Genomic DNA, 10774 nt, shown 5'->3' on the forward strand with positions numbered 1-10774 from the left:
GGGAAAGGTCGCGGTAAACCACGTGACTCATCCTCGGCTCTGGTCGGAAGAAGGTGCCCTAAGCTATCTGGCCGATAGTAGGCTGGGAGCATTCAATTTCAAAAGTCTGCCTTTTTGTCACATTTTCACGTAGTATGTTGAATCAACCCTATCCTATCCCATACCGATAGTCATGGAGCAAAAATTCAATGCCGCTTTGCCGTACGAACGCCGTGAAAAACTACGTGCCTCCCGCCGCCGGCAGTGGTGTCAGCCTATTTTTGAAATTTCCGAGCGCTCGCGAACACTTCCGACTTCTTCCGACCAGAGCCGAGGATGAGTCACATGGTTTACCGCGACCTTTCCCTACCCTGTGCGCCCACGTGACCTACCCTGTGCGCAAAGGATCATGGGAATGTGCAACTCGTGAATAGAGCTTGGAAAGTACAAATAACAGGACGGTTTTTAAAAAGTCATGTTTCTGATATCCGTTTATGGCAATTATTTACCTTTTTTTCTTTTAATTCCAGCAAAAAAGTTTAACCTTTCTACCGTTACCATGGCGTTGTATTTTAAAGGGTCAATCTTGTCCAATGGCAGCGCCGAATGGCTAACATTTCTGACCAATGAGAGCTCAGGGCGTGGGTTTTGAGCATTTGAAAAGCGCTGCACACAGACAAGCACACAGTTGCAAGTTTGCCTGCTTTTGAGATTGTTGGGCCGCCCGTCTTGCGAAATTTTACGTGCAACTACTTCGTTTTTCTCGAGGAACATCACCGAAGAGTTTACCGAAGCCTTCCATCGCTTCTCAGTTCCCGTTTGTTAATTTTTTTTCCCGAGAAAATGGCCTTGAGAACCCGCTCCGCTTCTGCTGCCACGGTAAGCTCTTTGTCTTGATAAAGTTTAACGTTTTGGCGTGGTTTGCTGAAATTATTGACCATTATTGTCGCGTTGTCTTAACGATATTCATTATAATTTGTACGTACGTCTATTTACTCTCCAATATGAAATATCCTTTTATTGCAAAGGACATCTTAAATGGTCAAAATCGCCCTACTATGGCAAACGGCGTCACAGACAAGGAAGTTAGAATTTTAAAATTTAAATGTTTACCAAGCAGAAAAAATGTCGTCTTCACAATTCACAACTCTTTTCATACCACCTTTTACTCTACCCACGTATCGTGTAAAATATTCTAACATTTTCCTTATTTTCCTCATTAATTTTCAGAGCCAGAATGAGAATATTCTGGCAGGCAAAGCCCTCATGGCCAAGAACAAGATGGCGACCGGCAGACCACGCGCTGCACTTGCTAGCATTGGCAACAAGGAGGCCAATATCGGAAAGGTGAGTTTATTTAATGTCTGCAGTAGAGATCCTGCAATCTTCCAGCGTACAAGATTTTTAAACTTACATTTGTGCTTTTTAGTCAATAGAAAATCAGTTTTCCGTGAATCTGAATAATTGTACGAAGATTTTGTGCTATAAATTATTTGTTTTAGCATTTGTTTAATGGGAAGTCATGACAAAATTTGACACATTGTAGGTTGCTGCCAAGGATGTGATGAAAAAGAAGACCCTGCCCAAGTCCCGTGGAACCACAGCACTGCCAGAGGCAGTCAAGGAGAATGTCACCGCGAAGAAACAACCAACCAAGGAGGTTTGTGTGGATAGTCGTGGATGATTCGAAAAATTTGTCCCACTGAAAAATTACTGTAAAATCGCTACAAAGCAGTTTTTCGTGGAACTTGCACATCCACAGTTTTCACGGTCACTTCTGTATCACAAACTTATCATTACCATGAAAGATAACTAACTTTCTTTTTGCTGCATCTGCAATACCACAAACGTATAGTTCCATGAACATGTCCATGCTTGAAGCAGGTAGCCTGGGTACCATCCCCAGTAGTGTATTCGCAAACTCTATAACTGGGTCTGGACTTGAACACATATAAAACGATTGGTGATGACGTCACGTAATGAGCTAGCCCGAGCAGCGGGGCTTCATTTGATTGGCTGAGCCTCAGAGGCGACGGCCAATGGCGCGCCTGCATTATTCAAGTGATGTTTGTTGTTTTGTAAACACAGATCTTCGCGCGAGTGTTCCTTTTCTCGGTGCGTTTTTTTTACTGGTAGGACGCCCAAAACATCACGAACGAAATTATTCAATGCATCTTTTTGCTCATTTTTGAGCGACGATATTCCGTCTAAATCGTCCAAAACGGACGTGATTGCAAGGTCAACATCAACCTCCGTGAGCTGAGCGGCTTGTGCGTTAGCCATGTTGATGATTTATCACGGAAAGACTGACTACGGCTATATCATGTGCGCTTTAGCGTTCGGTTCGCCGTCGGACATGTTGATGATAAGGCGTTCGGACGTTCGAACGGACGCTAACGTCGCCGTTCGGATATCCGAACAGCCCTTACCTAATATGTACACACCCAAAAAAGGGCTTAGACGAGTAGGACCAATCAGCGCGCTCGTTCAAAATCTGAACGAATATTTAGACTCTACATATGTGTTCAAGTCCAGACCCAGTTATAGAGTTTGCGAATATACTACTGGGGATGGTACCCAGGCTATGAAGCAGGCTGGTCAAGATTGAAAGAATATTGCATAGTCATGCAGCTCAAGACAAAATATCCTAGTGTATACTTGCCCTATAGATTTTTCAAAATTTCTAGTACATTTGATAACCAGCACTCTAATTTGTTCAAGACTGTTTTTTTTCTTTCCAGAAAACCCTTTCTCCGGCGCCCATGGAAGTGGACCCGATGGACATGACGGAGATGAAGAAGGCGTTCTCGGATTCTCTGATGGCGAAAGTGGAGGACATCGACAGCGAGGACAAGGAGAACCCCCAGCTCTGCACGGAGTTCGTCAACGACATCTACGAATACCTCAGACATGTTGAGGTGAGCTGCGGACTATTGCACCATTTTTTTGTTCATATGGTGCCACATAATGCAGCAGAGAATGGTTAAAAAGTCCTTCCCACACTGTTGTATGGTTCTCTTACATCTCATTTCTTCGGGTCATTCTACAGTTGGACAAGTACTAACGGCAAGAGGCCAACTTGTTTAGTGACTTTACTTGTTAATTCTAGGAAAACAATTTTCTGTCTCCCGACCAACCCTAGAAAAAACTGCCTGTCCTTAGCCTTTTGTGTGGAACCCTGCAAGGGATATAAATTTTTCCAGCTGATCAACCTTTTGATCTGACATCTGCTGACATTGGAAAGATTTGTCCTCACGCAAGTCGTATTGCTAGAGATTGTCTAGAAGAAAAAAAGGTAATCCCTACCTTCCACCCTAGTTGTTTTCAGGATTGAAACCGGAACCACATTTTTCCTAGACCTTAGTTGTAAGCACTGAGAGCAGAGTTTAAACCAGCAACCTCCTGAATGCCGACTGATGTAGTCTTCCTTTCCCTCCACCACAGCGTAAGTACAAGGTGAACCCCAACTACCTTGACGGTCAGGTGATCAATGCCAGGATGCGGGGGATCCTGATTGACTGGCTGATCCAGGTGCACCTGCGCTTCCACCTGCTGCAGGAGACCCTCTTCCTCACAGTGGACATCATAGACAGATTCCTTCAGGTAAATGTAGGTCACAGAACAAGATGTTTTGAACTATCTTTGTAGTGTCTGTAGCAGTAGTTTTGTATCTAGTATTCCAGTTGGTTTTTCTGACCAGAATATTCTACTGTTGCCCCCTTAAAACAACCACCAGGTTTATTTTGGGATTACTTGTTACTTGTTACCCCTATTTCAATATTGATAACCTCTACTGTACTCAATGCCAATTGTGTTCCAGATAGGCAACTCAGCATAGGAAGTCAGATAGGTAACTGGGATACCACATCTGGATTTGGAGAGTTGCCCAGTGTCCAATCTTACATGATGTAGTTACTACTGACTTTGATCGAGATCCGATTTGATGACAATATTGGCTTCGATGACAATGGAAACAGTATTAGATGTGTACTACTTATACGTGATGAAATGTTGTGAAATTACACTAGAAATTGCTAGTATAGGAACTTATTTCTAGCAATTTCTAGTAACGTTTTCATTGCTCAGACTAAATACACCAAACCTCTCGTATCTTCCCCAGTCTGTCAGTCAGTCTAAAGGACAAGATGACAAAAAGGTACAAACAAAAAAGCTGAACTAACTCATCCTGCTTGTAGTTTGCATCTAGCTTGTGCAAAAATTTCCTTGCTGCTTTTTGTCTTGTTGCTGACACTTGATGCTTTTGAGAGGGTTGTTTTTAGTCTTTGCAGTTGCATTGACATTTTTGTAGTGTAGTTGCTTTGTTATTGCTGTGACACTTTTGTGATACTGGCCATTTCACAGACCCTGTTGCCTGTCTCCTGGGAGAATGGGATATTATGGGTAAAGAAATGCACTGCTTGGTAATGGTAGAAATAACCCATCTGCAGTCAGCATTTTGCAAAGTCATTATTAGCATTGCAGTAGAAAGGTTAGACAACCTGCAATTTTCATGCAGAAAAAGATCAGGGCACTGGGATCTGTGAATGAGACATAGGTATAGTCAAGAGTACCCCTGCCATCAGCCAAGTTCAAAGTAAATGTCTGTTCAACACAGGTCCAGTCCGTATCCAGAAGTAAGCTGCAGCTGGTCGGGGTGACGGCCATGCTGATCGCGTCCAAGTACGAGGAGATGTACGCGCCCGAGGTGGCGGACTTTGTCTACATCACGGACAACGCCTACACCAAGTCACAGATCCGCAGTATGGAGATCCTCATCCTCAAGAACCTGAACTTCAACCTGGGCAAGCCCCTCCCACTGCACTTCCTCAGGAGAAACTCAAAGGCTGGACAGGTGAGCATTGTAATGCTTAGGTGCCTAAACATGACATGGGATACAGGTACAGTTATCTGTGGCTGATTTGACAAAATGAAACTTATTTATTATGACATTTGTTTGGACTTGTGCAGAGGGCCTGCTTTGAAGTCAAGACACTGCTGATTTCAATTTCTAAATATTGATAAATTTCTATCTTGGACTGATTAAGGTAAACAGCAACCTGTAGTTAGAACCGTTTTTCTCAAACAGCAAAATTTTGCTACTGTAAACAAGAGATATACAGTACATGAAATATAATGCTACAGTTGTACATTTATGTGTACAGTCAGGACGATGTTTAAGAGCTTTTTCCATAATGAAATTTTCTACCTCTTGCTTTACCTGCCAGGTTGATGCCCAGAAGCACACCTTGGCTAAGTATCTGATGGAGATGTCCCTGGTGGACTATGACATGGTGCAGTACAACCCCTCTCAGATCGCTGCTGCCGCCCTGTGTCTGTCAGCCAAGACCCTCGACCAATCAGAATGGGTAAGACATTTCAGGGTAAACTTTTTAACCAACCACGGTAAAACTTAGCTACATAGACTTTACAAATCTTAGTTCCAACACAAGAGAAGAAATTCAGCATTAATTCTCAGTTGATATTGTCAACCTTCCTGCAATTTTTTTATTCACTCGTGGCATCATATTAGATCATACACCTGACAAGATAAACTGAAAATTATGGTGAGTTTTTCTTGTGTTGGAACTAAACTCTCAGCCATGGGTTCTACCAACTGATGAGCTTTCATTTGAATTGTAAAACTTAGTCCAACTTCAATCAGAATTCTTGGCTCACCTTTTGGTGTAAAAAGGGCAGTAGTGCTACAGTGTCCCTGTCTATGGCCCTTGGGCCACATAGATGTACAACCAGCTAGCTAGTCTGATAAACATGGCTACTTCTTGCAGATGCAAATCCTTAACCACTGCTGTTACTACAGTATGCTCTTCCTGTTCTATTCTCAATTCCATAGTTTGTAACAAGTATGTTTTGTCCCCGTAGACACCAACCCTGGAGTACTACAGCACATACAGCGAGGAAGACTTGCTGCCCATCATGAGACATATGGCCAAGAACATCTCCAAGTCTTCTACAAGCAAACTGCAGGTAAGGACTTGGTTTCCAAGACATCTTTCACTCCGTTTGAATGTTGTGTGCCTGGGTAGACTTGTTGTGTTGCAAAAAGATGTGATATGACAAGTTGGATGTATGGAAATTGTGTATCCTGTTGCATGCTGGGAGACTGTTGCACTATGGGTAGTACTGTATCCATGCTGTCATGATTTCTTGTGCTACCCATCATGGCATGCAATCTCCCAGCATGCAATGGGATTGTTGAAAAGGGCTATGGGTTGTCTCCATTTTTGGAATGTCTTACTGTCCAGTCTTAATACAAGTTATAACCATAAAAAAAATCCAAGCATACAATGTTCAAAATTTTCCTTGCGTGTTTGTGTTTCTGTTGACTGACCCAATTTTGTTGTTCCTTTTACCTAGGCGGTGAGAAACAAGTACACAAGCTCCAAGTTCCTGAAGATCGCTACCATCCCAGAGCTCAAGTCAGACTACATCCAAGAACTGGCTGAAAAATCATCATAGCTTCCAGTAGCTTTGAGCAAAGTAAAACAAATGTACAGATTTTAAACCCCTAGCATTTTGCATAGTCCTGTGTTGCTTATTTCATTTACTTGGTTTTAGGCATTGCGACTTTCAAGATTTATAAAACACTGGCTGTTGCCTACTCGATCAAGGAATAGACTTTTAGTGACCGCTTTTTGTTTTAACTGTAGGCGCGTGAAAATGTTAGATGTTACTTGTTAGCAGTCTCAAGAAATCATTGTGAAAAATAAAAGAAAATAACCTTGTAAGACAATGTGAAAAATAAGGGTTTTGGATAGCAAGGCAAAAATTGTATTTTGTTGGCGAGGAACAGATTGTACATAGCCGCCCAAATAGCAGCAGCGTTTAGGTCAGCTCATATGTATCAGTGGTCAGCTCATATGTATCAGTGCAATCTTCTGTAAGTTGCCGCCATGTTGTAAAGTATTGTTGTAGAATGTGTAAACAACACTTGTGTATACTGCTTGTAGTCCAAGAATTTGATTGTAATGTACTATTCAGTTTGGCCTTCACAATAAACATATGAAAAATCAGGTCTTGTTTGTGAATGATTTCTGTAATACCATGTTGGTCACAAATAGATGAATCTCCAAGCAGATGAATGGCTCAGTGGTGTTTTTTTGTAACACTGAACATGTGTTTATAGTGAACTGTTTGAACTCTGCTGGAGGGTAGCTCCAAGAAACAAGACCAACAAAATAAGTGCTGACTTTTTCATCTGCTTCAGAATAGTCTGCTTGATAATAACATCCTGTACAGAGAATGAGATACCAGTAGGTCCAGTCAAGGTATCATAATAGAGACTATTAACTGACTTAGAATTGTATGGCTGTGGAAGTAAGCTCAACAAAGTCTTATTGATGATTCAGACTCCTTTGCTGGTTGAATGAATAGAAATCATTCTAAAATGAATGTAACCAGGCCAAGGGGAGTTAGCTGGTCATAAGACAATACAGCTCATATGACGCAGCCCTGCAGTTAACAGGACTCAAGTCATTGAAGGACAGAAGAGAGGACCTATGTCTTAAATTTGCTACAAAACTGAACCCTGATCTCCTACCTCCTAAGGTGGGTGAACTCTAAGGAGGACACACAAGGAACTCTGAAAAGCTAAAAACTACTAAGTACAGAACCAACAGATATAAGAACTCTCCAATACCATACCTGGTTTGCATATTGAACAATTCCTCCAAATAATGTGTATCATATTTCTAGGGTGGTAAGTCTGTCCTCTAGTCTCATTTACTTTGTATATTTTTGTGTTAGTACTTAATATATGTTTGTAATTGTTAGTTTTAATGTTAAAATTGTAACTGTTATTTTTAAGTATGTCAATGTATAATGATATGGATTTTATTGATTAACTAGTAATTTTAGTGTGTTATGCCAGATATGTCAAAAATCAAAATTGTACAGCAAGACACAATTTAGCTGATGGCTACAAGGTTTTGTTTTTACAAATAAACCATTTGATTGATAGAATGTCAATTGCACCCTCTATGGCCAACTAACTAACCTTGGCCTGGCTACAACCTTCTCAGGCTAATTTCTATTTATTCAGCCTGCAAAGGAGTTTAGTGGAGACTAATGACAATAGTCTTCATGACATGTACCATAAATCTAACACAATAACTGGAAAAATAATAGACCATTCCATTCTATAATCCCCAACAAAAATTGTCTGTGATACAAGACTTAAAAACCAAATGTACATCATTGAACTTAATACTAAATTTGATTTAATTCTGCAATAATTCTCAAATTATTTCCAACACAAAGGGAAAACCATCATGGTGTCTTCACATATACATACTCTTCATTTCAAAACTGGGACTTAACCAAATCATCATCATCAGGTCGGGCGTTGAAAAACCAAATACTTGACTGAAAAGCACCCATCTTTGTGAAGGAATAAGCAATAGACTGTTTTCTATGATGTTACTTTATGTAGCTGTAGCCTCAATAAGCAGTGCATCAAAAGTCCTAATTTCCCTTGGTGTTGGAAATTAATTCTGCTACAGAATAAATTCTACCAACACAAATGAACGTTAAAGCTTATTATCATATAGCCGGGTGACGTTGACCAATCAGAAGGCTCCATTCCACATTCCTTATGATGCCGTAATGTCACAAATAGAGTCAAAATCGGGTATTTATTCATCCCAATCCAAACATTAAACAAACCCAATAATCACCCGCATATGACCTCAGGTTACCCAATAGAACATGGCTCTAGTTCTAAAAAATCTAAAAATAACTTAAGTTGTGTTCCAATGACCTGGGGTGACTTCCATAAGAACACCTGTTCCCTGCCTGTGACCCAGATAGAAGACATAGAACGTGAACTCTACCCAGTGACCTCAGGTGACTCCAGATGGAACTATGTTCTATTCAGCATGTGCAACGGGTAAATTGTACATTGTGTCACTTACTGCATCAGTTTGGATAGGCTATCGTGTAAGCTATATGATAATAGCGTTAATGGCCCGCCCTTTCTCGGTGAATATGGTGTGATAAAGCCTTGTCAGTTGCTATAACCACCTCATAAAGCCACCTCGTTCGCTGCGCTCACTTGGTGGCTTTATTCGGTGGTTATAGCAACTGACAAGGCTTTATCACACCATATTCACCTCGGGGCGGGTCATTAACCCTTAATCCATACCTTACTACATGTAGTATGCAAACATGAACTAGCTGCCTAGTTCCACTTACGTAGTGGACAGCACACAACATACCCTGGTGGTCTTCTTGATTCAAACTCAGATTCAGACTTGCAAGGAGCTATGAGATTTAATATTACCAAATTCATACCTTCTGACTCCTTACAAGTAAGGAAGTTTATTGTGTATGTAAACAACTTGGTTTCACTAAAGTCAAATATCTTGGCAACCAAATGGCATGGCGATACCAATATACATAAAATGTACATACATTATATCATACAACACTACTTACAACTTGTGTCAGATTGTAGAAGTTGTGGCACACAAAACTTAGATGACTATAATATTGATGAATGTAAGAAATTTAGACAAACAAGATAAGGCCACACCAATTTAATTTGTCGGTTCTCGGATTTTTTCAGAAAAAATATGAAGCGACAGGGCGAAAAAAAATAAAATAAAAACAGGTCTAGGCATCCTATTATAGGCTTAAATGCTACAAAATGAGCCATGAAGTCAACACAAAAGGCTGGGTTAAAATTTAAACATTGAATTTTGAACTTTTAATCAAACCACTGCAATGATAGATGGGAAAACTGTAACAACTAGGAAGAAAAGGACTTTCCTCAACTGTTGGGGGGCAAAATATGAGCATTTTTCAGTTGATTCAGGACCAGAATAATTTTTTTTTTTTTGCAAATCAGAAAAAAATGAAGAGGCGAATCCGAGTACCAACAAATTAAATTGGTGTGGCCTAAGAGCCATGAGTGCCTTCTCAGTCTGTAACTAAAACAATCATGATAATTGTCCATAACCCGTCAAAACGTCACAAATAGCTGTACATGTATTTTGCTTTTCCAAAACTGTTAACCCTCCCCCTACCATGATCCAGGTTACAGCTTTCACAGCTAAAACAGCAAAAAGAAAAAAATAATGAAAAACCAAAAAAGACCGAAGCTCAATTTCTGTTTTGAATGTACAAGATTGATAGGAACAGCTATTTGTACAAATATATCTGCACAAGTTATCATTGATCGTACATTGTAGGTCTCGTTGTGTCATACACTATTTGCAATCTGTTTGTGTACTTTGGCTGTTGCTGCACCATCCAGAATTCTTTGCCGAAGAAAAACTGCGATGTATCCAGCGACAAACACACCGAACCAGACCCCCTCAAACGTCCAGAAGGCTCTTTCCTCAGCTCTCATGTTGTGGCAACTGAAACATAAGTGCAATGGAAAACAGGACAAATTGGCAATGAATAGTGGCATCCATGACTTAGTGGCTAGGATAGCAGACAACTAACTAATGGCATTTCTAGCTAAATACTGCATATGATGGCATTATATTGTACATAAGGATAAATACTAAAGACTGAACAGACATTAGTTCCTCCAATGATTGTAAAAGTTCATACCTATCCCATACTAGCCACCCACTCCTGCATTAGTAAGGTTAGCCTTATTAAAGTGTAGTTATGTACTAGTAGATGCCATACTTAATACCCAGTACAATATTTTTTGTTGTGCAATTAAGTTATTATCCTTGGGAAAGGCACTTTACATCACTTAGGCCATGTTGATTTGATTATATGGATGACATCCACGCGCGCATGAATTTTCGGCCGTTTCCAA

General features: G+C 40.5%; 2 protein-coding genes across 5 annotated transcripts in view; one reads left to right on the forward strand and one right to left on the reverse strand.

Annotated features, from left to right (window-relative positions):
* The first annotated feature begins 584 nt into the window (after positions 1–584).
* Positions 585–7008, forward strand: LOC109470771 (G2/mitotic-specific cyclin-B-like). Of its 4 annotated transcripts, none has more exons than XM_019769842.1 (10): positions 585–858; positions 1210–1326; positions 1526–1639; positions 2721–2897; positions 3424–3588; positions 4100–4135; positions 4595–4831; positions 5205–5345; positions 5860–5964; positions 6355–7008. In XM_019769842.1, the coding sequence occupies exons 1-10, from the start codon at positions 823–825 to the stop codon at positions 6454–6456; spliced, it is 1230 nt and encodes a 409-aa protein (XP_019625401.1). In that variant the 5' UTR covers positions 585–822; the 3' UTR covers positions 6457–7008. The 4 variants fall into 4 exon arrangements, with proteins under 4 accessions (XP_019625401.1, XP_019625403.1, XP_019625404.1 ...); XM_019769844.1 differs by having other exon boundaries at positions 3424–3582; XM_019769845.1 differs by lacking the exon at positions 4100–4135.
* Positions 7009–9900: 2892 nt separating this feature from the next.
* Positions 9901–10774, reverse strand: part of LOC109470773 (protein JTB-like) — a 3600-nt gene continuing 2726 nt past the window's right edge. The window contains exon 5 of the mRNA XM_019769848.1: positions 9901–10358. Within this exon, the coding sequence (XP_019625407.1) occupies positions 10199–10358 (160 nt within the window). The 3' untranslated portion in view covers positions 9901–10198. The remainder of the gene's footprint in view (positions 10359–10774) is intronic.

Source organism: Branchiostoma belcheri, unplaced genomic scaffold (assembly GCF_001625305.1).
Source record: "Branchiostoma belcheri isolate BF01 breed outbred unplaced genomic scaffold, Haploidv18h27 scaffold231, whole genome shotgun sequence".
In the NCBI taxonomy this organism is placed as follows: Eukaryota; Metazoa; Chordata; class Leptocardii; order Amphioxiformes; family Branchiostomatidae; genus Branchiostoma; species Branchiostoma belcheri.

Coding starts and splice junctions, on each gene's coding strand:
- LOC109470771 (XM_019769842.1), top strand. CDS start 823: ATGGCCTTGAGAACCCGCTCCGCTTCTGCTGCCACG. Junction 859..1,209: donor GCTCCGCTTCTGCTGCCACG/GTAAGCTCTTTG, acceptor ATTAATTTTCAG/AGCCAGAATGAGAATATTCT. Junction 1,327..1,525: donor AGGAGGCCAATATCGGAAAG/GTGAGTTTATTT, acceptor GACACATTGTAG/GTTGCTGCCAAGGATGTGAT.